The sequence below is a fragment of the Podarcis bocagei genome, assembly GCF_964188305.1.
Source record: "Podarcis bocagei genome assembly, chromosome: 6".
Classification (NCBI taxonomy): Eukaryota; Metazoa; Chordata; class Lepidosauria; order Squamata; family Lacertidae; genus Podarcis; species Podarcis bocagei.
This window is the reverse complement of record NC_138130.1, coordinates 90755154-90782156: the sequence shown is the minus strand read 5'-3', so window position 1 is coordinate 90782156 and position 27003 is coordinate 90755154. Positions and strand designations below refer to the sequence as shown.

Below are 27003 nucleotides of genomic sequence, written 5' to 3'. Positions count from 1 at the left end.
CCTAGTTCCCTGTAACTTTGCTTCTTGCAGTGAGGGAACCGCCAGAAGGCCCTCGGATCTGGACCTCAGTGTGGGCAGAACGATGGGGGTGGAAAAGCTCCTTCAGGGTATACTGGGCCAAGCCGTTTAGGGCTTTAAAAGTTCAAGGAAGTTATTTAGGATTTCTACCCGCACCACTCTCCAAAACCCCCCAGCAATCTAAAACTTATTTCAGAGCTGGGGACATGGGAAGCTGCCTTACACAGAGTCAAATCATTGGTTCATCCAGCCCATTACTGTTTACACCAGGCTTCCTCAATGTTTTGAGACTACAATTCCCATCATCCCTGACCACTGGTCCTGCTAGTTAGGGATCATGGGAGTTGTAGGCCAAAAACATCTGGAGGGCTGAGTTTGAGGAAGCTTGGCTTAACACACTGACTGGCAGCGGTGCTCAAGGGTTCCAGACAAGGGTCTCTGCTTGGAAATACCAGGGACTGAACTTTCCACATGCAATGCAGATGTTCTGCCACTGAGCTATCTATGGCCCTTCCTGAAGGCATATGCTGTTGCTCCTTGCTTCCGTGATAAGAACATGGCCATCGAATATGAACTGTAGCACAATTCAAGCGCCAAGATGCTCATTTGCTTGGTATCTAATAGATACACACACACACACACACACACACTGATAGTTGGTATCTCCTGATAAAGGTCCTCATGTAGCCACAAAGACTTTGAACTGAGACCTTGGGGAGTTGAGCACTACCTTAAATTGACCAATATAAACTCCATATAAATCCCCTTTCGGCAAGATTGTCATAGAATGCAAGGCGAGTGCTTTCTTCTGGCGAGACAGAGCCCATTGCGCCTTTGGTGCTTTTGGTTCGCTGAGCTTGGGAGAAAGTAACAGCATACAATACAGGCTTGATGCTGCTTTTTAAATTTTGATTAGCCATTGGCCCGCCTTCCCCAACCTGTTACTCTCCAAATGTTTTGGACTACAACTCCCATCATCTCTGACCTCTGGTCGTGCTGACTAGAGATGATAAGGAGCTGGAGCCCCAAACAAATGGAGGGCACCAGTTGGGGAAGGCTGCAGTCCAGGAGTGTCAGAATTCCTCCTTGCTCTTGCCACTCATGGTGGCTCCTGAGCCAGATTTTGACCAACTAAGTTAAAAGTTATTTAGTGCAGTGCTTGATCTGGTCCCAGCTTGGACTTGGGTTAATAAGTTCACCTACAGGTCAGAGGTTCCTCAAGCCTAAATCAATAATATACAATTTTGACATACAGGAAGGAGTGTAAATCAGAGGTAGAATGGAGGTGCTTACCTGCCTCCTATACTCCACAACAGGATCATAAACCTTCCAGCCATTTTCTGGGAAAACCTCTTTGTATTCAAATGCAAAAAGAGACTTAAAAACAAGAGAGAGAGAAAAAAAAACAGTTCTTTTCAGCTCATTTTCCATTTTATTTGGCATCTCCAATAACAATTTCTGCACAGTCTTTTTTGTTTCTATAACACTGAGGCATGAACGAAAAGAAACTGTCTTTGCACGTTGTAATTAACACATCAGTGTACACTTCTTCATATTCCTTTGTATTCTGATCTATTACCTACGAAATCTCCATGGGGGTGAAAAAGGGGGAGAAAAGGGACTTTGTGTGAAAAGAATTATTTTTTTTCTGGCAGTGTAAATACAGAGCAGTCTTTCAAGGCAACATCACATGGATGACACCTATTCCGTTTTTGTGATGGTTGCCTATGGCAGCCATTTTGTGCCAGCACCCACAGCACAATTATAATTCTAGAATGATAGAATTGCAGAGTTGTAGAGTTGGGAGGGACCCGAGAGTCATCTAATCTAACCCCCTTCAATGCAGGAATCTCAGCTCAAGCATCCATGACAGATGGCCATCCAACCTCTGCTTAAAAACCTCCAAGGAAGGAGAGTCCATAACCTCCCAATGGAGACTGTTCCACTGTCAAACAGCTCTTACTGTCGGAAAGTTCTTCCTGATCTTGAGTCAGAATCTCCTTTCTTTTAACTTGAAGACATTGGTTCGAGTCCTACAAACTTTAATTAACAGTAAAGTTAGGACCTGCCCTTCACCAGAAAGTCTCAGGGCAGGTTACAACAATTTAAAATTCAAAATTAATTCACCTTACGAGTATCCTGGCTTTTTAAAACCAAAAACAGCCATAGGATGCTCATGTTTGTGGTGCGCTATGAGGAGGTTACAATCAGAGGTGGTACCAATATTTTTCACCTCAGGAATGGCGAGGGTGTCAGGATCTCAACTGCCTCAATTTGGATTACAGTGTGCAGTTATGGGGTAAGCTAAACCAGCGATGACCTGGAGGGTTTCTGCCCGAGTCTAAGGCTGCAAGCACCAGTAGATTTCACCCAACATGCTCCAAATTGCCGCTGGGAAGCTTGGGGAATAAAAGTTCCCAGATCTCCCAAGCTCAAGATTAAGCCGGAGCCACTGGGAATTCTTTTAAGGTGTACCAGATTTAACATATAAACTAAGAGAGCAAGAAGAACATACGTTTAAAGAAGAAAACGTTTAATGAGTATGTGGAAAATAATGGTGTCCAGCTGAAAACGCTGGCAGCCTTAAGATAAATTCAACAGAGTAACCAATTGGAATGGTTATTGTAAAATATGCAGGGATGAAAGATATGCAAAATGAACCATGGAAAGAGAAGAAGGGAAGTTGCTGGATATTTTAAAGTTTGTAAAATGTTTATTTTAAATTGTAAAGCAGAAAATTATATTAATTTTTTTTTACTAATGAAAGATTTTCATCCACTATGACCCAAAGTAATTTATCTCTTAAGAATGGTTAAATTCATGTCGATTTTACCATGCGCGCCACAAGAGCAACAGAAAAGCACTTACCAAATGATTTGACACGGGAAACGCGTATTTTGTCAAGTTCTCAAATATGGACCTTCTCGTGCGGCCCTCAGGGCGATGCGCAAACCGGAGATTCCGGACATCCTGAAAAACGTTAGGCCAAACTCAGCAGACCAGCCTTCTGCAATCGGGTGCCCTCCTAATGTCATTGGACTACAAATCCCATCGTTCCTGACCACTAGCTACGCTGGTGGGGGCTCTTTCTTACCCCCAAGTAGAACTGCAATATCTTGAAGGGGGCAGGAGTGGCGGAAGGGGAGTGTTAGGACACAGCAAGAAGAGCACCTACATGACTGCAAGGATCAGACATCTTACACTTGACATCTTACACTTGACTTTACGATGCAGAGTAGAGCCTTCTTTGGAATCCTAAAGACCTCATATTTCAGTTCAAATAGGAACAGATGCCAACGACAGAAACAGATGAGTCGTTCCCATGATGGACTGAAGGTCTAAAAGGCTTGGGATTGGTTTTGCAATGTTTCTGTGCATCTTCTTAAACCTCAGTACTATTGTTGTTGGCCTCTATCTGTATGGAGATTGTCACCCACTATATATTCAAAGTGTTGGTGCTGACCTTTAAAGCCCTAAACGGCCTTGGCCCAGTATACCTGAAGGAGCATCTCGACCCCCATTGTTCAGTCCAGACACTGAGGTCCAGCTCCGAGGGCCTTCTGGTGGTTCCCTCACCGCGAGAAGCCAAGTTACAGGGAACCAGGCAGAGGGCCTTCTCGGTAGTGGCGCCCACCCTGTGGAACGCCCTCCCACCAGATGTCAAAGAGAAGAACAACTACCAGACTTTTGGAAGACATCTGAAGGCAGCCCTGTTTAGGGAAGCTTTTAATGTTTAATAGACCATTGTATCTTAATACATTGTTGGAAGCCGCCCAGAGTGGCTGGGGAAACCCAGCCAGATGGGTGGGATATAAATAATAAAATTATTATTATTATTATTATTATTATTATTATTATTATTATTATTATTATTATTATTGAGAGACAATGGAGTGTGCCTCCAGGGGTGTTAGCAGCACCAAAGTGACCTCCCAGGCGCACAAGCCTGGGCAGTGTATATGGAGGTCCTGTGCTGCCCAGATGATAAGACCCCCCCCCTCGGCCTCACTGATGTGGTCCAAAGGAAAGCAGAATAATATGTTTGGCACCAGCTTGGCTGCAGGAGTTGCCAGAAGGAGGCGTATGAGACACCATCCAACCGTCTCAGGGACTCCACTCTGGATTTCTGTAGGGTTTACTCCTGAGCCATTTCTTCCCCCAAAGATATCCTGCAAGGCAGTGGAGGTTTAGGATCAGAGTTTTCAATATAGAGCACTGTGGGGGGGGGGAAATATACTGTATTATTCTGTGTATAAGATGCCCCCATGTGTAAGAGGACCCCTATTTTTTGAGCCCCAAATTAAGAAATAAATAAGTGCAGCATTCTGTGTACAGCGGACCCTCGGATTACATTATCCTTGGGTAACATAACTTTTGGGTTGTGAATACGGCAACCCTGGAAGTGTATTCTTCCAAGTTTTGCCACGTGCGCATGCGCAGAAGTGCTCTATCGTGCCGTGCGCATGCGCAGAAGCAACACCTCTACTTGCAGATTTTTTGGGGTACGTACGGACTCCTGGAACGAATTACATTTGTATCCAGAGGGTCCACTGTATAAGACGACTCCCAGTTTTAAACTTAAAAAAATTGGGGGGAAATATAGTCTTATACACGGAAAAATACAGTATTTTCTTCTTGGTTTAGCCAACTCAGCTTCAAGTCCTACATGGCAGCTTTCTGCAGGGCTGCTCTATTTAAAGTCAGCAAAGAGGAATTTAAAAACATGTGATTTTTAGGAACATAACAGACCACTGCTGTGGGGCAAGAACCTAGCCATAATTCACCAACCATAGATGGATCTGCTTTACCTTACACACAATCTCAAGGCCATATGAATTTTCGCCGCGGCTAGAAGCGCCTCCAATTTTCTCCACTCTGTTGATCACTCCCAGAGGACCATCAAGAACGAACGGAGGGTCCTGGGGAGGAAATGTAGTGTGTTAATGAAAAGTCTAAAACCTCCTAAAACAAAGTACAGTCGTACTGTGGAAGTCTGTTCAACTTCTAAAACGTTCGGAAACCAAAGCGCAGCTTCTGATTGGCTGCAGGAAGCTCCGGCAGCCAGTTGGAAGCTGCGGAAGCCCCATCAGACGTTCGGCTTCCAAAAATAGTTTGCAAACCGGAATAGTCTGGGTTTGCGCATTCGGGAGCCAAAATGTTTGAGAACTCAGCTGTTTGAAAACCAAGGGACGATTGGATTACTTTTAGACAGAGCTTGGAGCACCCAAAAGCTGAACATCTTGATGAGGAGGCTGGAGATGCATTGATACATTTATTTTGTTACAGTCACATCCGACTTTTCTTTCCCCATAGAACATGGGATTCCCAGGTGGTTGCCCATCCAGGCACAGACCAGACTACTTGTGAAAAACAAGTGAAAAGTTGCTCAATTTGAGCCTTACCCTTTCCATGCTTTTAAAATATAGCCTGTAATTTGTAACTGTCAGAGTTCCTCTAATGGCGCCGGTGAATGGGCAGATGTGAGTAACATCTTTTGCTAGGAGAAAAAAAGAAATATGTTATATATACATATTATATGTATTTCCACATGGAGGTGCTACAATGAGGCTTGGAACACCTTTCAATGTCTCTCAAAGCAGGTGAGGAGGAAGCTTTGAAGAGATGGAGCTGAACGAACAGTGGTTCTCAAAGGTAGGAGACGATGGATAAGTGTTGAGGGAAGATTCAAGGGCAATCAAATAAGCATTTAAACATTTCAGTGCAGTATAGTATAGTATCATTTACTTTTTTAAAATTTGCAGAATATGATTTTCAAAATCAAACATGGTTAGGAGTTGCTTCTTTTTGCTTTCCAGAGTTATTTCTTATATATATATAAAAATTCAGTGTGGCGCAAGCAAATTTTTATTCCGAAAATGTGGGCCAGAGAAAAAAGTTTGAGAACCACTGCTATCCTTTTAAATATGTTGTGGGTGTGGGTGGGAAGGTTATTGTTTTGCTCTTGTTTTCATTCTGTATTTTGTATTTTTATCTTGTAGTTTAATGCCATGAGCCGCCTCGAGATCTTCGGATGAAAGGTGGTATACAAATTTAATAAATGGAACAATAATAGTAATAACAATAACTGCAAGTCCCACAATTCCTGGCCATTGGTCTTGTTTGCTGGGCCTGATGGGATTTGTAGTCCAGCAACACCTGGAGGGCCAAAGGGTTTCCTGCTCTAAGGTGAAATCAGCTCAACTTGTGCTTTTTCTTGCCACTGAAAAAAGACTTTAGAAGCCTCTTCTCAGTGGCTCTCCTTCAGTTTCACCAAGAGAAGTGGGTGCGGCAATGTAAACGACGACTAAAGAAAGGGAATTTCACACTTCATACCCATGCTCAGGCATGTGGGAGTAGCATCATATAACACTGTTCATATCTATCCAGCTTAAGAGTACTGTTTTATGGATAGATAATGAAGATGCTGGTCCTTTCTGGCTTTCCTTAAACATCTTGGCCAAACGTGCTTTGCGCTTGTCCCTTCCCCCCAGCAAAACACACACAAAAAACCCTCTGAAGTTCTTTAACAACTAACCCATCCGTAGTCATAGATACACGAGGGTTTTAAACAACTATTTACTAGCTGGTTATCGTTCCTGAACACGGAAGGAATTTCAACAAAGGGAGAGAGCTTTCTGTTTAATCCTAATAAAAGAAACAGTGTGCTTTGCTCTGAGAAATGACTTCACGTTTTCCTTTCTCTCTCTTATAAAAGGGGAAGAGTGGTATCATCCCATTTCTTCTATTCCTTTTGAATAAATAAATGGGTTTTTACAATTGATTTTTCAACAAAAGCGACAAATAAATGGAGTACAATTAAGGTTGGGGGACGGAGGTCAGTTGAAGTGCAAATGATAGGAGCTCAGTCTTGATTTAACATACAATATGCTGAAAAATAAAGGAATATCTGATATTAAACCATTGTGTCTGCTTGTCATAGCTATGTATGTGTAACCCAGTGCTATCTACCCGGGGGGGGGGGGACATCAAAGAGAAATATCTGCACATACCCATGTCTTTAATGGTTTCTCCTGGTAGCAACGGGGGCTCCTCCATTTCAGCCAATTTATTAGATTCCCTGAGAACCTAAGATGAAAATCAGCTACATCAGTGTTAAATACTTTTTAAAAAGAAGATTATTTTATTGTTTTCCAGGTAATGGCAAGATGAACAAGCGCCTTCTCAAAGAAGTACAGCACTGATTTTCATAATAAAACAATACAAACGATATTGCCCATCACACAGAAGTATATTTCTACTCTGTATCCACGGTGCCTCTTTTAAAAGACTCACCCTGTAAAAGTCTCCACATGAATTGGGAGCTCCACATTAATGAACTTTTTTGGAAAAGTATATGAAATAAAACTAAGCCAAGCTGAATCATACAAGTTATCGGACTTCTGGGTGTTCCTTTGTGCAGTTCGTTAGTTCTTTGTGGGGGTAGGAATGACTAAATCCCACAGTTGCAAAGACCAGGCTTGTTCATAAACCGACCCATCTGAAGTTTTACTCTTTCCATTTGTGAAAAAAATTATAATTATCCACTGATAATTGGATGCACAATAAATGAAATAATGGACAGTCTGCTGCCATTCTTTCAACGTGCCCAAAAATCAGTCACACGAGGCAGCTGCTTCGCTTCAGTTGTCACACAATTCCTGTCTGAAAGTTGCTTCTCTGTAGCACCTGCACAGCAAATTGTACATGTAGATTGCAATTTGTGAGAAACCTGTCTCCATAAGGGCAAAGGTGGGGAGCCTACTACCCTCCAAATGTTGTTCCAGATTGCCCAGCCAGCATTGACAATGCCCTGGGTTAAAGTAAGTGTGTGTGTTTGTGTGTGTGTGTGTGTGTGTGTGTGTGTGTGTTTTAAAAAACAAGATACTGACAACAAGGACATCTTGCATCAATTGCTGGAGTTACTCCTTTTGCACTTTTCTTTTAGGTAAAGGGACCCCTGACCATTAGGTCCAGTCGTGGTTGACTCTGGGGTTGTGGCGCTCATCTTGCTTGACTGGCCGAGGGAGCCGGCGTACAGCTTCCGGGTCATGTGGCCAGCATGACTAAGCCGCTTCTGGCAAACCAGAGCAGCGCACGGAAACACCGTTTACCTTCCCGCCGGAGTGGTACCTATTTATCTACTTGCACTTTGATGTGCTTTCAAACTGCTAGGTTGGCAGGAGCAGGGACCGAGCAACAGGAGCTCACCCTGTCGCGGGGATTCGAACTGCCGACCTTTTGATCAGTAAGTCCTAGGCTCTGGTTTAACCCACAGTGCCACCTGTGTCCGAAAAAACTTTTCTTTTACTTACGTGTAAACTGCTGCATATTTGGACCTGCACAGAATTATCACACTGCACCACCACCGGATTCTCACAAGCTTTCTACACAATAGATCTGCTGCAACCCCCCCCCCAACAACAACAGAACAAAAAGCCAAGCGCCTTGCTTTATTATGGTGGCGAAAGGGGCTTTTTCTGGGGATTAAATAAACAGATGTGGGGTGGGGGAGAATAACTCAAGTCAGAACGATCGAAGCAGCCAGCAAAATCACTAATCCCATGTAAAAGCCTTGTGTCTTAATCGTTTGGCTTTTTTGAAGAGCGGGGGGAGAAGGAGGGAAATAAAATCATGCAGAAACACCATATGCAGATGGGTCGTTTTATGATGATGCACATAGAAGAAATCTGGAGGCATGCCGTAGACTAGGCAGCCAATCAAGCGGCAGGCCATAGGCATGCCAGCCAATCCGATTCTGCAGATCATCTCACAGCATCCCATTTTGCTTACAAACCGGACATAAAGAATTAAGTTGGCACCCTGCTTTGAAATACAGAAAGTTGTCATTCATAGAATCTTATGTTGTTGCTGCTTTTTTCTGCAAAGTGCTGCAACGTGGACTGAAAAATAAATAAATAGTGCAAGAGCCTGATAGGGCGGACACAGCATTTCTTACTTGAATGTTTGCAAAGTTTGCTAAGATCATCTACAAGCAGCTAGGGGAGTGTGTGTGTGTGTGTGTGTGTGTGTGTGTACAGCTAGCATTACCCAGCGCACAACTGACCGGCGTCTTCCTGCAATCGCCCCATTCAGTTTACTAAAACCCCAAACTCCAGTTTGGCGTAAACACGAGAGTAAATAAAAAAAAATTATAAAAAATATACACCTCGGTCCACCACATTTCATGGATATAGGAACCCCAACATTCCTGCAGTGACTTAGGGTGCTTACAGACTACCGCTGGATTTAGTAGCATACCAGCAAATTTGTGTGGCATCATTAAAACTGATGTCTTGCGCAACGAGCCCACTTATAAAAACAATGATTGACTTTTTGCAGAAAGGAAAGTGGTGGGGAATTGTAGGTGAAAGTATGGGATAACAGTTGGTCTACACAACATCGCACAAACAAATTGGCATGAATGCTCAGCGAATAGCAGGCTTTCCCCCCATAAATTTTGTGCAACCAAATCAGGCTGAATGCCCAATAAACAGGTTGCCTAGAAGCAACCTTAGTTTTATCTGTTTTGGTTGGTTTGCCAAAGCTACCTCTGGCATATTTTCTCAGACTCCCCCTTCCCCTGGGCCACACCTAGACCTTTCTTTGAAGGTGGGAAGAGAGGTAACTTAAGTTACAGGTGATGTCAACGTCAATTCTGGCTGCTTTTGAGCAGCCTCTCCCCTGAAGCATTTTCTCCTAAATCAGATCCAGGAACATAGTGGCAACGTCTAACGCAGGAGGACAGAAAAGCTCGCGCTATCTAGTTCTTCCCTCAGACAACTGACTTTCCCCCCCGATACAGATCTTCGTCCATTTCCCATTCATTCTAACATTATCCTCATAGAACGACATACATTTTCTTCCTCTGAAAACATCCCCAAAATTGTTCAGACTGCACCCCACCTCTCACGCCACTGTTAAATTAACTACAGCATGCCAATAAGCGGTACCGAAAACCCCTGTTTTTAGCTGTTGGTTAAACAAAGCAGAAGGGAAGTGCCAAGGGGAAACTGGTGCAATAGCCTTAATTCATCAGAGCTGCCCCCAACCACAAAAAAGGAAGTGGAGTGGGAGGAAAGTAAAGTGTCTTGGCCATTGTGTCAAATGATGGGAGCACTGGCTTCATCACCCAGGGATGAATTTCACGCGGGAATTTTGATCGCTGACACAAACCTGGAGCTGCAAATATGAGGCAGCGGTAGCATCTCTTTTAAAAAATCAAAGTTGAAAACTGGGCTTCCATCAGAGGCTGCCGTGCACCTAGTCACTGGTCCCAGAATTGTGAGAACTAGCTAGCAGTAGCTCCCCGGGGTTTCAGAAGGGGAGTCTAACAACCCCAACCTGTTTGGAGATGCCTGGGATTCAATCTTTGCGTGCAAAATGCACACTCCAAAAGCGAGCCACTGTGGCGTTCGTACGGAGCCCCCGGTCGTCTCATGGACTATTGACCCGTACACCACTAATCTGCTGCCACCAACTAGGTCCTCCCTGGTAAAATCACTTCAGTCTCAGTCAGCTGCTCAATTAATAAAGAAGAGTGTATTTTATTTCAGACACAAACAAACTTTTACGGCATTCCAAACGTGGTTGCTCTTTACTTTCTCAGTCTTATTTTCCTCTCTCTATCTCTTCTACCTCCCCACACGGCCCTAACTGTCTCTCTATTACCAACTACCTTTCCCAACCAGCCAACCCACTAAAACCAACCAGCTACCCACCAACAACTCCCAACGAACTGCTCCCAGAACTGGTTTTATAGTCCCACTGACTCCCCCCCCGTCCCGGGTCCTGACTGGGCAACCTGTTTAACTATTTCCCCTCCAGCACTCTCTCATATAATGTTAACGTCACAGCCACAAACCTCCTTGACAAAAAGAACGAGAACCTTTCTTGATCAAGAAGGCACACAAAACCCACACATATTTGGCAATAATAATAGTAATCACTAACCATCTACTTTTGTTCAGATGCTCGGCAGGGCTACCTAAGCTAAAGCACAACTCGGACTGATTGCCTTTCAGACTCATAAGAGAGAAGAATAAAATCCCTTACCCTGTTGTACATTGCAAAAAAAAGAAAAGGAAAGAAGTCTGAAGAAGGGTTCGTGGTAGGAAGGCAGGCAGAAGCCTCAGAGGAAATAACGGATCACGTCCCAAGAGGGCATCCCAAGGCCATGGGCGAACTCCCTTAAGCGCTCAGCTCCTCGCGAATGACAATCATAAATAGTTTCAGGGCGGCTTCCGCACGGCACATTTAGTGCCTATGCAAACATCTAGGGGACCTTGAACATTATTAAGATCACCTTCTCCTTTGGCTGTCTCTTGAAACATGAACACACTCCAGAGGCGCTTCCTTTCCCCCTTGCCTCAGAGACAGAAGATTGACCGAGTCTGGCTCTCCCTGATCTCATTTGCACTAAATCAATATATTGTAACCTGGGCCTTGGCAGGTCTATGACGAGAGAGCTATAAATAGAGGGCAGGGGGAAAGGACACTTGGTATTAAAAGCGAATCCTGCTCAAATAAGCAGAATTCCTCCCTGTCAGGAAACAATTGGGGTGGGGGTTGACAGAAGAGATACGGTAACGCTGAGCTTTCTTTGGAAAAGAAAGTACACAGACAGAAGGCAGAGTCAGTGGATGAGCTAGGCTTGCCAAGGTCCAAGAAAAAAAAAGATGAGTTAAAAAGAAATTGCTGCACGGCCTTCCTTCCTGTCAGGGTCATTTCAGACAATGCAGAAAAGAGAAGCTCCTGCATTGCCAACACAGGTTATTGTGGTTCCTGAAGGGCATTTCCATGTTTGGAAATATGAGGCAGCACACGTGTGTCCTCATGCACCCAAGCCAGTATTGTAAAACTCCACACCCCCACCCGTTCCTCGGCCTTCAGAAACTGAGGGCAGACAAAAACATGAATGACAGGGCCTTGTTAGCTGTGGCACCACAACCATGGAATGCCCCTTCAAGAAGGGAGACATGCAGTGAAAATAATGAGCCCCTCTAGACTGGTGGGGGGTTTTTTGTTTTGTTTTCTAGGTTCTTGCAAGTGTATTCTGCAACATGCCTTTGGCACAATAATAGTGCGTTAGTGATGGATTTGTTCTGCTTTGCTAGTTGTTCCGCAATGTTTCCCCAGTGACATTATTACTGTCTGGAGACAAAAAAAAGACCACTTGCAGCACGAAAAGTTACTGGATTTCAGTGGGGAAAATAAAGGACATGAACCAATTGGAAAGGAGCAGTATAATCTTACCCTAAGTTGTGGGAACTATAGTTTGCCAAGAAAGCCAAGAATTGCTAGGAGACCGCCTGCTCCCCTCCCAGAACTACAGTTTCCAAAGTAATTTAACAACCAACCCCTCTTTCCAGGGAGCTCTGGTATATGTGAGCAGAACAAGGAGTCCCCCAACAGCTGCCAGCACACTTAACGAACTACAGCTCCCAGAATTCTTTGGGGGAAGCCACTGTTTAAAGCGCTTTCAGCGTATGGAGTGAGTGTGGCCAGAGTCTCAGCCCATTTCAGGTGACATTGGGGGGGACATCACTGCCACTAGAAAGCTGAAGCACAGCTGGTCTGAAGCGAAGCCCACATTTTGGGGCACAATTCCATGTGAGGGGGAAAAACCGAAACGCTGTCACAATGCAGTTAGAAATGAAGCCAAACACTGAAATACACCTAAGCTACAGTGCCGGAGAAAGGTGGCAGTAAATATCCCACAAGAGACCTGCCTTTGCTGCTCGATTCCTGTTTGCGCTGCCTCAGCGTCTCCTACACTGAACACGCACCCTTAAACCTGCCCACATTTCAATGGATGCCAGGACTTGATATGCCTCTCCCCTTCCATTCAGAACAGAGGAGAGAGACAAAGAGTGAGTGAGAACATTAATAGCTGAAATACACCTATTTTCCCTCACCCCCTATTGCAGGGGGTACTTGATGTGGGGTACAGCATGCCTGCTCCATTGATTTATAAGCTGTGTATTAGTTATACACACACACACACACATATAAAATAGACCGCTGTTTCATAAAAAAGATTATCAAAGTGGTTTTTAACAAAAACACATAAACCGTACAGTAAAAAACATAGTAAAAAGTTAACAATGGGCACCAATCAGGGGCGTAGGAAGGAGTGTGTGTGGGGGGGTACGGCCTACCCCAGGTGCCATCCTGATGGGGGAGTTGACAAAATAGCAGGCGGCACTCGCCGCAGGGCCTGCAATGTGCACGAGTCACGTGTCTTGGCACCCGCAGGCTCCGCGCTGTCCACCTGCTAACTCCCCCCCCCCCAGCTGTAGGGCAGCTGAGGCCCCGCGGTATGCCCCATCCCTATGGGCGCCTTGCCCTGCCCCTATGGATGGTTCGCCCCGCCCCCGGGCATGCCAACCCAGGTGCCCAAGAGGCTTCCTCCGCCACTGGCACCAATTAACCGTTGTGCTCCTGCCACTTTTTGTGTTGCGCCACCCGGCCAATGGCAGCCATTTTGTGTTATGTCAGCCACCCCAATGGCAGCCAACCCTATGATTCTATGAACGTTGGAAGTCAAAAACCCTTGCAGATCTCACTGCAAGTCACCATAAGTAGATCCGAATCTCCTTTCTGCCCACCTCTGCACTACAGGGTCCGGAGCTCGGCCTACACTCGAGTAGAACCCTGGCAGAGACACATGCCCGACTGGCATGTTCTCTCCCTCCTGGTTGATCGTTCAGGAGCTTCAAAAGCTTTCTTCAGCCCAAACATCACAGCGACCGATGCCAACCGACACCGGCACACTTAGGGATCCCCAGAGTTTGTGCATCATGCGTGACAGACCTCAGCAACTCAGCATTTTGGCTAATCTACTTTATTTACATGTAAACACACACGGAGCACTGCAACATAGCTCCTTCTCTCTCTAGCATCAGACAGCAAAGAGAAAAAGAACAAAGGACAACAGTCCCACTTCACGGAACACAGTAACACAAACATCCTGTCTTCGTCACTTCCCACTCTGTGGAGTCAAAACATATACCGTCATGCGATAGACAACAATCCCATGACTGCAATCATAGAGCAGGAATTCTAACAGCGGCCTGTGCTGACCCTCTCCCAGATGGTACCAATGTAGTTCATACAGGTAACTTCCTCCTTGCCTGGGCTGCAGGAGTGTCTGGTGCAGAGGGGCACTACTAATCTGCTACACTCGTGACAGCACCATCGTTGGATTGTGTGGGGCTGGGAAGGGTGTCAGTGAGGTCAGAGGTGCATGGGAGCACCTATGGGTGCAGCTGTGATCTTGCCGCTGCCCTGCCCCAGTAAGTGACAGTGACCGCCTTCCTCCACACCTGCCGCTCCTGTGACATTATCAGGACAGATCAAAGAAAGCACTTCTTGCACAGCGCCTAGTTAAACTGTGGAACTCCCTCCCACAGGAGCAAGTAATGGCCATGAACCTGGGTGGCCTTTCAAAGAGGATTGAAGCCTGCCAGCCCCTACTCTAGAATCTCCTGGGCGCATTTTGTGGAAGCACACAGGAACATAGGTGCATTATGCGGAGTCAGATCATCGATCTGCCTAGCTCAATACTGTCTACACTGACTGGCAGCAGCCCTCCAAGGTTTTAAGCAGGCATCTCTCTAAGATATATCTTGAGATGGCAATACTAGATGAATAGCCATTCTACATATGCAGCAAATCCCGTTGCTTCTCCTCTCCCACTTCCGGACTACAGAATTCAGAATTTCTGTGGGGAAATATATAGGGCTGTCATACGTCTGGATTTTCCCAGACACAGCCAGGAAACAAGCTTGAAAATGGCGTCTGGGCGGATTTTTGCTGAATCGCCAAATTGTCCGGGAAAACCTAGACGTATGGCAAGTAGGGTGTTTTTAAAAAAAGCATTGTTTTAGAATCCCAGAAAAGACCCAAAATAGTTTTGTTTTTTTTTGGGGGGGGGGAGGAGAGATGTTCTCAACAACTGAGACAAAAATCTCCTCAAGAACTTTTCTCTGAATTTTCACTTTTGGTAATATAGCAACATGCCGTCTCATGTATTAATCAACATACATCAGGAGATAATTAATCCAATTGTAGCCTCCTCTTTGTACTACTATTTTTCTACGTATAGTAAGTTCTTCTTCAAGGAGGAGCCCCGAAACTCACGGCTCTCTTGTCTAAAGTTTAACAAAACATTACCGTACTACAAATTCAATAAAAAGAAAAATGAATGATCACATGACTCCGCTGCTGCACATGCAGATTGGCTTACCCTTAGATCCGGAGAAAAATTTTCTGTGGAAGTGGAGACGGAATCCGATGAGACGACAGAAGCAGATTTTGTACGCGCCGAATGATCTGAATGAGAGGTGGAAGCGCTAAAGGAGAAGGAATGAGAGGGAGAAGGATGGGGGGGAAAGACAGTTGTTTGGTGTACATTCTGGAGAAATTTATTCACAGGTCTGCTGTGATCAAGAGGCCCAAGGACATTTGGTGCTTAGTCTTTTAACTATTCTGAGGTGGAGAAAGTAATAAAGTTCATCAGGCCGTAACATGAGGGTATGGTTAAGGAGCAAACATTACAATTTATTTGGATGTCACAATAAGCCATAGCCTATCAGAACTGGAATGAGCCTACCCTCCAACCAGGCTCGTGAATATCTCCTCTGGTGCAGTCTAGAGGAAATTAATCAGATTTTAGTATTACGTCCGAGCGATGTAAACTATGAAATAAGCCAGCTTCGCAAGCCACAGTTTAAAGTACAAACAAAGTTCAAACAAACCACAGTTAAGAGATTAATCAGTTTGTTGCGGTCATACAACACAACAAGCTGCGAGTAATCGAAAACAGAGGCAAAAGTTTCTAAGCCATGCCAAAGGAAGAGTCTGTCAGGATAAGCCATGGTTTGTTATAATGACATCTGAATGCAGGCAGGGTAATGGAACTCTAGAGCAGCCGCTCTCAACTTTGGGTCCCCATATGTCATGGGACTACAACTCCCATCGTCCATGACCTGCTAGCTATGGATGATAGGAGTTGTAGTCCAACAACTTGAAAAAGGCTGCTCTAGAGGTAGAATTCAATCCTTCTGTTCAGAATCAGCAATGCCACTGCTGGGGTCGGGGGGCAGAGGAGCGCCTCCCCTCTGTGCCAGCCAGTCTTCCACACCAGTCCCTCCTGTTTGGGGTTACTTCGTTTAGAATAAAGGTGAGTAACAGCAGATTGGGGGGTGTACAAAATTATATACACTGCAGAGAACATGGATAGGGAGGCATTTTTCTCCCTCTCTCATAATATTAGAACCGAAGGTCATCGGATGAAGCTGGACGGGTGGCGAATGAGAACATATGTTACATCCAAAATCATCATCTCACACAACTGCGATTCCTGACCGTTTGGGGAATGTCTACACAGGAAGCCTTTCCAAACGGCTGCTTTTCAAACATCCTGTTTAATGTCGAAATTAGAGGGAGGGCCAGAGGGGCATGACGACACCAGGGGGGTGGGAGAAGGCCAATATTTGCAGAGCCCCTGCCCACATTTAGCCTCTGTGTGTAGGGGACAGCAGAGGGGCTATGGATTAATATGAATCCACTGTTTACAGCTATATCTTAGCTCGGATACCTGCTGATGGAAGGTATTTTTATATTGTGAGCCGCCCTGTGGTCTTTGGAGAACTGAACATGCGGCAGAGACTGTGGTAGCCTTAAGAAATATTATTTATTCACCTACTGACACCTTCAATCTGCATGGAGGGAGTCCAGATCTTACAGCATGCCTCCATCTCAGGTGAGGCCTGCCTTGGAAAGGAAGCTTAAACCTGTATTTTCCCACAGGCCTGCAATATTCTCTTCACAAATAATCAAAATCCTACCATATTATTAATTTCTAGGGCTTGCCAATCAGAAGGTCTGCGATTCGAATCCCCGCGACAGGGTGAGCTCCCGTTGCTCAGTCCCTGCTCCTGCCAACCTAGCAGTTTGACAGCACGTCAAAGTGCAAGTAGATAAATAGGTACTGCTCCGGCGGGAAGGTAAACGGCGTTTCCGTGCGCTGCTCTGGTTCGCCAGAAGCAGCTTAGTCATGCTGGCCACATGACCCGGAAGCTGTACGTCGGCTCCCTCGGCCAATAAAGCGAGATGAGCGCCGCAACCCCGGAGTCGGTCACGACTGGACCTAATGGTCAAGGGTCCCTTTACCTTTACCTTAGGCAAACTAAGGCCTAGCGGCCAGATCCGGTCCAATCGCCTTCTAAATCCGGCCCATGAATCAGTGTGTTTTTACATGAGTAGAATGTGTCCTTTTATTTAAAATGCATCTCTGGGTTATTTGTGGGGCATAGGAATTTGTTCATCCCACCCCCCCAAAAAAATATAGTCCGGCCCCCCACAAGGTCTGAGGGACAGTGGACCGGCTCCCTGCTGAAGAAGTTTGTTGGCCCCTGGTTTAGGGGGACCCCCCCAAAAAAATCTGTAACAATAATAGAATCATAGAGTTGGAGGGGATCCTGACGGTCATCTAGACCAACCGCCTGCAATGTAAGAATATGCTGTTGTCCTTTGCAGGGATAGAAACTATAGCCTTGTCACTATGAGCATCATGCTGTAACTGGCTGAGGTATAACAATATAGGAATCTTCCCTTTACAGAGTCAGACTATTGGCCATCTAGTTCCATATTGTCTACGCTGGCTGGCAGCAGCTCTCCACATTCCCGGCCCTACCTGAAGAGGATGGGGATTAGGCCTTCTGCAAAACGGATGTCCCAACCAGATCAGTCCACAAAATCTTTGTGCCACAAGAAATCTGTTAAGCTACCACAATGCTCTTTCCTCGTGTAGGCTCTAGCGTATGAACACAGTTACCCTGGCGGAATTTATCTGTAGGATATATTTTCCCAGAAGCAAATTGAGAAAGGTACCCTAGACTCGGACCATGGGTGAGCTTCTTTCTGGCTGCGTCCATTCGATGATCACACAATAGACCACAGTATCCCAAGCAGCAGTCATACACTATTAGACTTTTTTTTTTTTTAATACTGGATTTTGTGGGGTGGGGGAAGCTAAATTACAGAATTCCTGCAGCCTGTGTAAGGCGCTTGGTAAACAAAGCCTGAATTGTTTGGTCCTTTTTTGCTCCACTCCAAGAACAGAAAGGCAACCAGGCATTGAAATGCAATACAGTGTTCCTATGGAACAATCCTCAGGCTCCAGTGAATCAGGCCATTCATGAGCCAAAAGGCCTCTCTAGGAGTGCAACCCTTTGGTTTTGGCTATAGAACTCAGCTTCCCGAGAATCTTTTCTTTTTTAAAAATAGCATGTTTCTAGACCTTAAGGCTATGGAAGGCAAGCTTGAAAGTCGATGAAGGGGGAAGAACCTCAAGACTAAAGTATATACACACACATATATATGTAGTGATTTAAGCCACTTGCAACTGCTTTGTATTCAAAAAGGAAAAGAAGTCAGGGAAAAAAGGTGGAGTTTAGCATTTTCCAAGCTAGCAGGGTGCACTCAGAATTTCTTCTCACGCCACCTGCTTTGCCAGCCACAGGGGGAAAAGATAATGGAGGTTCAACATTCCACCCAGCAGTGACAAATGGCTATTAGGTCCATAAATTGCCATATAGCATATATTCAATACAAAAAACAGTGACAATTTGTTGTTGACAAAGGACAGCTGGACATATAAAGGGTCCCATTACCTTCAGTAGCTTAGGTAAAGGTAAAGGGACCCCTGACCATTAGGTCCAGTTGCAGATGACTCTGGGGTTGTGGCGCTCATCTCTCTTGACTGGCCGAGGGAGCCGGCGTACAGCTTCCAGGTCATGTGGCCAGCATGACTAAGCTGCTTCTGGCAAACCAGAGCAGTGCACAGAAACGTCGTTAACCTTCCCGCCCGAGCGGTACCTATTTATCTACTTGCACTTTGACGTGCTTTCGAACTGCTTGGTTGGCAGGAGCAGGGACCGAGCAACGGGAGCTCACCCCGTCGCGGGCATTTGAACCACCGACCTTCTGATCGGCAAGTCCTAGGCTCTGTGGTTTAACCCACAGCGCCACCCGCGTCCCTTAGGGCCTCATCAAACCTAAATCTGGCCCTGCTGCCAGTGAAACTCCATGTGTACTGCCATCCAGGCATGTGCTGCTGTGGTCTTAGATGTACACACCTCAAGTTAGAAGCTAGTTTGAGGGGAAATTCATCAAACAGCAGCATTTCTCAAGAAGCTGTAGAACACCTAGGGATTGTGTACTCAGCTTCAAACACCTGTAGTGGGAGCACACGGGAGCCAGAGTATACAATAATGCGTACACAGCCTCAGAGTCAGGCAGAAATACCCTGCACAACTATTTGCCTTTCTACATCACTAGGCGGAATCTGTTCAGTGTGGTTGTATTTTTTTTTAATGCTTTATTTGTTGCTGATGGCGACTTTTGCCTTGTTACGATTATGGACTTTTGTCATGTTGCAAGCTGCCTGAGCATGGTTTGAACTATGGAGAAGCTGCATAAAAATAAAATTATGTATTATATTGCTCTAAAAAAGACATGCTAATATGCTTAGATTAAGAATGTAAATGCATCAAAACAACAAATTATCAATGACATATGTATGTATATTGAGAAAATAAAAACAATCAGAATGCAATGATAAGGGTAAGATTGATTCTAGAGAAAAGGAGTAGCAGTGGAGGGAAGTTAAACAGGGTGGTGGGTTTATTTTATCTTGTTTATGTTTTTTCTTTTTTTTATATTGTATAATGATTTAATGTATAATGATTTAATGTTTCTTTTCCGTTGTGTATTATTTCTCTTTTTTTAATTAAATTGTATGATGGAAAATCTAAATAAAAATACAAAAAAGATTAAAAAAAGAAACAACTGTCATATCAGTCTAAAATAATTTTTTAAAAATTATGTACGCATGGAAATAAGGAAATAAATAATCAATTTAAAGCACATTTACGCCCCTTTAACGGGCATTGTTTCCTCCCCCAATCAACTGGACTGAATCATCCAGGGGCCTTTACCTTTTTTACCATGGAAACTGTATTTTACCCCTGACAGAGCTACACTTCCCAGCACCCTTAACAAACCAGAGCCCCCAAGATTTTGGGGGAGAAAGGGGACACTGTGTTTACAATGTATGGTATGTTTGCGACCAAGGTTTATGGGGAAAGGATCATGACTTGGTGGTGGACGACCCAATTTGCACTCAAAGGGTCAAAGCTTCTATTCCTGGCATCTCTAGGTTTTGAAAAAGTAGGTGGTAGATTCTCTGCCTGGAGAATCCCTGGCAGGTTACCTAAGTACCTGAAGGAGCAGAAGAGATTTTGTTGAGGCCCTTCCCCAGGTGTCTTTTTAAAACAGTTCCCAGAATTCCCTGGGAAGAGAGACTGGTAAGCCACTCTAGAAATTGCAGCTGGGGGGTGGGTTGGAATAGGGGTCTGCTAACAACACTCTGCACCTCTAACAAACTACAGTTCCCAGGATTCTTTGGGAGAAGTCACAACTGCTTCAAGTGGTATGATGCTGCTTTAAATGTCTGGTGCAGATGGGGCCACAATCAAGATGGATTGCCAGTTCACCCACAACCCTGCCTTAAAATATGATAGGTGAAATTCAGCGTTCCAAATCAAGGATGTGATCGACCTTGCAAGGTAGTCGGGTCAGGAAAAACGAGGCAATACTAAAGTGAGAAATAAAATAAAATAAATAAAATAAGAAAATGTCCTCTGATGGAATAAATTAAAAGAAATAAAGATATACAAACACTTCCATTAAGGACGAAATAAAAATAAACCAAAGACACACAGAGATAAAAAAAAATCTCACACACACAATCCTACAAGCATTGTCCTCTATTTCCCACCACGAAATAGCGCAGCACGGTGAATGGCCCAAGTATCCAAAACCTCACAGGGCGCAACCCTCTCCGCATTTACTCGGGAACAAGCCCCACTGTGTTCAGTAGCACTTACTCCCAGGTAAACTCACGGGATTGCAGGATTAAAATGTTTGGAATCCGCCCCCGCCCTGTTCTATTCAGCGCTCGTTCCTCTGCGTGTTTACTCAGAAGTAAGCCTCGCAGAGGGAGGGGTGGGGAAACAGGGCGCGCTCCCGAGCGCAGGGGACCGAAACCGGCGCTTCCTCCGCGGGTTGATGGGCTCCTGTGCAAAGCGCGCTGAGGATCCTGACGCAAGGAGCGCGCTCGGCCTCGGGTGCCCTGGAACCACCCGGAACCCCCGTGCGCTTACCAAGAAGAGTGCCTCTGAGCATGTGCAGTTCCCCGATCGCACCCAGCCCTTCCCTCCCCCTGGGTTTAACCACACAAGCCACCCAGGTGCAACGGGCGCAGTGTGTGCGTAATAGCGCACCTCTCTCTCCAGCACTGACCTGTGCCAGTTAGAAGCGCAGGTTATGGAAAGGGGATGGAGGGAATATGGGGGTCCGTTTCCTCCCCCGCAGAAGAAACAAACCAAACCCTAGAGATACGAAAGCGCCAAACAACAACTCCCCCCCCGCCCCCACTCTCTCCTCCAGGGCTTTCCCACCCTGGAGGGTGAAGGGCGGTTTTACCTGGAGAGGGAATCCGGGCTGGGCTGGCGGGTGGCGGGCGGAGCCTCCTTGGAGGCGATGCTCTCGCAGCTGGAGCTCCTCTCCATACTGGATCTCCTTAAGGGTGTGCAGAGGTTGTGTGTGTGTGTGTGTGTTGCCGGCGGGGGGAAAGGAATCCCCTCCCCGGGAAATCAAAAGAGCAGAGCAGATTGTCAAAGGAGTGGGAAGCCGAGAGTGGCGAAGGAAGCTGCCATGTTAGCCCACAGTGCTGTGCGCACGGCCGGGGCGGATGATGCTCCGTCCCTCCACCCCCTAAGGGAGGAGGAGGAATCTGCATCTCTCCTGCGCCCGGGAGGGCGGGAAAAGGAGGAGGCGGTGAGGCTTGCACGACCCGCTTGTCACCATCATCGTCTTCATTTTGGTCCCAAACGGCCGCCTCTGGTTTTTGTGTGTCTTGGAATTAAGCTCTGTTCGGCGTGGGCTGCCCCCGCCCCCCACAAATCAAGAAAATAAATAAAAAAATGCTCGTAGAAAGAGTTTGACACACCTTTCTGAGCGCTTGGGGTCATAGAATCAAAGAATTTGAAGGGATCTTGAGGATCACCCTAAGTCCAAACCCCTTGTTAGGCAGGAATATTCAGCTGACCACACCTGCAACCTTGACGTTATTAGCACCACGCTCCAACCAACTGAGCTATGCCCGGGGTCAAAAGAAATTAATTGAAGACAGCTGTCGTTGAGACTATTTCCTTCCGAATCTGGCCCAATCCCCTTCTAAACCCGGCACATGGATGGTCCGGGAATCAGCGTGTTTTTACATGAGCAGAATGTGTGCTTTTATTTAAAATGCATCTCTGCATTATTTGTGGGGCATAGGAATTCGTTCTTTTTTTTCCTTTTTCAAACTATAGTCCAGCCCCCCCACGAGGTCTGAGGGACAGTGGACCGGCCCCCTGCTGATAAAGGTTGCTGACCCCTGTGTTAGACAGAGCCAGACAGAGGATGAGGACAGCAGTCGGGTGTCCTGCCCCCTCCCAGCATAAATCTTGGCTATGCCCATGCCCACAGGGGCACCGTTTGGTTGCTATTGGTGCTTGAAGAACTGGGGGTCCAAAATCTTTACTGAGCTACAGTAAATGGCGCAGGATTAAACTGCGGAACTCATCGCCACAAGATGCAGCAATGGCCACCAATTTGAACAGCTTTAAAGGGGTCTGGAAAGCTTTGTGGAGTTTAAGGCTGTACTAGCTGTGTCCTGGCTCCGGTGTCAGTGGTGATAAGACTCCGAATACAAGTTGTTGGGAAGCAAAAGGATGAGGAGCTGTTGTGACAGCGCTGGCCTCCTGGCAGCAGGATTGCTTCAGCTTACCTGGCTGGCTAGAAGGCAGGGTGGTGTGGGCACGCTAGTGGAACCAGTCTAGCGTGCCCATGGTGCCCAGACTTACCCACCACTGCCACCTCCAAGCAGATGGCTTGGTAGCCCCTAAAGCACGTTATGTGACTCTATCTTGCTAGCTGCTCCTGATAAAAAACTGGGGAAGCAGGCATGATGTGTTTCTGACCGGTTGCTATGAGAACAGGATGCCGACCTAGAATGGGCCTTTGGATATAGGGAGGAAGTTTAGTACAGAAGCTGATGGGACAAGAAGGTTTAAATGCACAGTTCAGGGCCCCAGTGCATGTTGGCAGGGAGTTTTCTAGGAGATCCTGTGTCCCTAGGGCATTTTAGTGCCAGGTAACAGATATATATACAGTGGTAACTCGGCTTAAGAACTTAATTCATTCTGGAGGTCCGTTCTTAACCTGAAACTGTTCTTAACCTGAAGCACCACTTTAGCTAATGGGGCCTCCAGCCGCCACGCCACAATTTCTGTTCTCATCCTGAAGCAAAGTTCTTAACCCGAGGTAATATTCCTGGATTAGCGGAGTCTGTAACCTGAAGCGTATGTAACCTGAAGTGTATGTAACCCAAGGTACCACTGTAATAATAATAATAACAACAACAAATAATTTATACCCTGCCCATCTGGCTGGGTTTCCCCAGCCACTCTGGGTGGCTCCCAACAGAATATTAATAATAAAAAGCGATAAAACATTAAAGACGTCCCTAAACAGGGCTGCCTTCAGATGTCTTCTAAAAGTCAGGTAGTTGTTTATTTCCTTGACATCAGATGGGGCGTTCTACAGGTGCCACTACCGAAAAGGCCCTCTTCCTGGTTCCCTGTAACCTCACTTCTCAGAGGGAGGGAACCGCCAGAAGGCCCTCGGAGCTGGACCTCAGTGTCAAGGCTGAACGATGGGGGCAGGGGCGCCGACTTATAAAAAATATTGGGGGGGCCCATACTGGCGGCAGGATGGCAGTGGTGCTTTTGCATGCAAGAACCGGCCTGCCCTCCCCAGGCTTCGCGCCGGGAGGCGGCCACCCCCTCCTACCAACGTCACCTTAGCCGAACCCAGAAAAAAAGCCCCGCTCCGGCAGCGGGAACTCCCGTCCCCTCCATTCTCCCCTCACCCCGGTCCCTCGCCGGCGACGAATACGCCGTTCCTCGGCCCCGCGGCTCCATTCCTTTCTAAAGTCCCGCCGCTGGGGGTCTTCCTCTGACTGACCGACCTGCCCGCCCCTTCTCAGGAGCTCCCGGTCACTTTGGGAGGCGCGCGCCAGGGTCCCCTGCGCGGTTTTTGGCAAGGTGCCTAATAATTTTCTTAAATTATTGGGGGGGCAGAGCCCCCCCCAAACGAATTTTTGAGGGGGCTCGGGCCCCCTCAGGCCCCATGGAGTCGGCGCCTATGGATGGGGGTGGAGACGTTCCTTCAGGTATACTGGGTATAAAGAGCCTGAAACTCTGGAGAGCCATGGCATATCCGGTGCCGTGGTGCAAAAATCCCTCCGGTCGTCCCCCCCTTTCCCCAGAGTTGTCCACCTTTTTTTAGGGAGGATGGCACGGCTGGAGGAGGCTTGCAGCGACTAGAGGGCGGTTCCTCTGGCGGGGAAGAGGCAGAGGTGAGCGAGGGCGGTGAGCTGATGCCAGGAGGCGCCACATCCAGCCTCTGCCTCTTCCCTGGCACCCTCCAGAACTTGGCGCCCTGGCGTCCCGCGCCACTAGCCTCTATGGGTAAGACGCCCCTGCTTCCTTCTGTTGTGTTCTGGCCAATTGGCACTGAGAAGGTGGGATAAATGGGAAGGACTAGGAACTTGCGTACAAAATCTGTTTCGTATGGTTCAATCGCTTTGATGGATCCCTGCTTTGGTTCACACAGCTTGCCCCCCTCCCCCATGCACAAAAGTCTGTCTGCGCTTGGGAAATCTCACTGCCACGCAGCTGGCCCTCTCTAGAATGCTGATGGCTGTGGAATAGCGGGATGAGACCTGCCATTCTAACATTTGAACAATTCCCTTCCATGGAGAATTGTCAGGAAACAAAAGGGAGAAGTGGAAAGGAGGAGGAGGAAACCGGGCATTGTGAATAAAGGATGCAGACATTGAAGGGGAAGCCAGGAGTTCTGTTTGCTTCTCAATACCAGTTTCTGGGTGGGAACTGCAAGCAGGGAGAGAGCTGTTGAATTCAGACCCTCCTTGCAGGTGGCTTCCCAGAGGCACCTAGTTGGCCGCTATGAGAATAGGACGCTGGAGTTAGATGCCCTTTGTTCTTAGGCTCCCGTTGGGCATCTCTGCCCATCCTGAAGTATTTCTGAAGGATGAGGAGAGGTGGGGACAAATGAGACATAATCTGGTTTGTCCCCGAGGACTTTGAATCACAAGGCTTCCTAGGTGGTTTGGGTGCTGTGTGCCACAAATGTATTGGTACCTTGGACTCATTCTGGGATGGCCACCCATTGGGGGACACACGAAAGAAGTCACATTTTTGCATCTCATTTGCACTTATGCTAATATAGTCCCTGTGACGTTAACATGTGAGAGTGCTGGAGGTGAAATAGTTAAACAGGTTACCCAATCAGAACCCAGAAGGGTGGAGTCAGAGGGACTATAAAAGCAGCGAAGGGAAGGGCGAAGGGAGGAGTTCGTTGGGAGTTGGGTGGTTGGTTGGAGTGGGAGTGAATTGGTATAGAGTCTGTGGGTAGGTTGAGTTAGGTAAAGGTAAAGGTACCCCCGCCCGTACGGGCCAGTCTTGACAGACTCTAGGGTTGTGCGCTCATCTCGCTCAAGAGGCCGGGAGCCAGCGCTGTCTGGAGACACCTCCGGGTCATGTGGCCAGCGTGACGAAGCTGCAGCTGGCGATCCAGCACCAGAGCAGCACACGGAAACGCCGTTTACCTTCCCGCTCTAAAGCGGTACCTATTTATCTACTTGCACTTAGGGGTGCTTTCGAACTGCTAGGTGGGCAGGAGCTGGGACCGAATGACGGGAGCTCACCCCGCTGCGGGGATTCGAACCGCCGACCATGTGATCGGCAAGTCCTAGGCGCTGAGGTTTTACCCACAGCGCCACCCGCGTCCCTAGGTTGAGTTAGTGTAGCGAAATAAGCTGAGTCAGGAATAGTTAGGGGCTTAGAAGACAGATAAATATCTGAGAGGTGGTTTAGTGAGAGCAGGTAGTGGAAGTTATAGGACTGGATAGGCACCCCATGATTGTAATGGACTGATACTGTTTATGAAACCGCATGCTTGTTAAACTGCAATAAACAAACAGAAGCTTATGTTCTGACTTAACCCTGACTGGACTCAGTATTGTACCAGGTAGGGCCTGGGTGGTGGCAGCAAGAAATAAAGTGGTGGCACAGGGATCTATAGACGGTGAAACGTCCGGGGACCCTGTGTGATCGCCACAGTCCCCAAAATGCATCACCATAAAGAGGGCACAAATTTGCACATCTTAATTTGTATGTATAGATGCAAATTTAGAAATAGCTGCAATAATTTAAATGGGACACCCAGTACCTCTGGGGGGACAAGACTTTGACCAGGTGGTTTCTGGGTGGCTTCTCAGCCTGCTGCCCAGGTCCTCAGTGTTGATGGGCGAAAGAGAGCCGCCTTGCCTGCTTTTGCACCCAGCCCCAGTTCAAAATGGCTTGATTTGAACTAGGCATCCAGTACAACTTTATTTATTTTTTAATCTGTTCACTGTTGGTTTTTTCAGTCTTCTGGTTTTCTGGCAGTTGTGCAGACTTCCCTTCTCACTGTCAGATTCTCAAATATTAATTTCATTATCCTGGTGCCCTATATTATTAGATGCTCTGAGGATATCTTCATGCATGATGCTAAAAATAGGGCTGGATTATAATGGTGCAATTGGAGCAATTGTACCTGGGGTTGAGACCTGCAAAGAGGCCTCATTGCCTGTTCTTTTGCTCCTTGTGTGCCTCAGCCCTTCATCTCCATGTGTTGTAATATACTAATATGCGTAATTCATTCATTCATTTTTAAAATGAAATAAGGTTTATTTAGTTCATGCATTCTTTGGGGGAGAAGGGGACCCTTTTTTGTAGGTGGGGGGAA

General features: G+C 46.6%; 1 protein-coding gene across 3 annotated transcripts in view; it reads right to left on the bottom strand.

Moving 5' to 3' along the window:
- MTMR2 (myotubularin related protein 2) overlaps positions 1-21958 on the bottom strand; it is a 42596-nt gene extending 20638 nt beyond the window's left edge. For all 3 annotated transcript variants that reach the window (XR_014008985.1, XR_014008986.1, XM_081197659.1), the window contains exons 1-7: positions 21571-21958; positions 15266-15371; positions 7029-7104; positions 5421-5515; positions 4827-4937; positions 2887-2988; positions 1312-1395 (exon numbers count right to left, since the gene is read on the bottom strand). Coding sequence is in view for 1 of the 3 variants with exons in the window: in XM_081197659.1 (XP_081053785.1) it covers positions 1312-1395; positions 2887-2988; positions 4827-4937; positions 5421-5515; positions 7029-7104; positions 15266-15371; positions 21571-21656 (660 nt within the window). In the remaining 2 variants the exon portion in view is untranslated. The remainder of the gene's footprint in view (positions 1-1311; positions 1396-2886; positions 2989-4826; positions 4938-5420; positions 5516-7028; positions 7105-15265; positions 15372-21570) is intronic.
- Positions 21959-27003: the final 5045 nt, after the last annotated feature.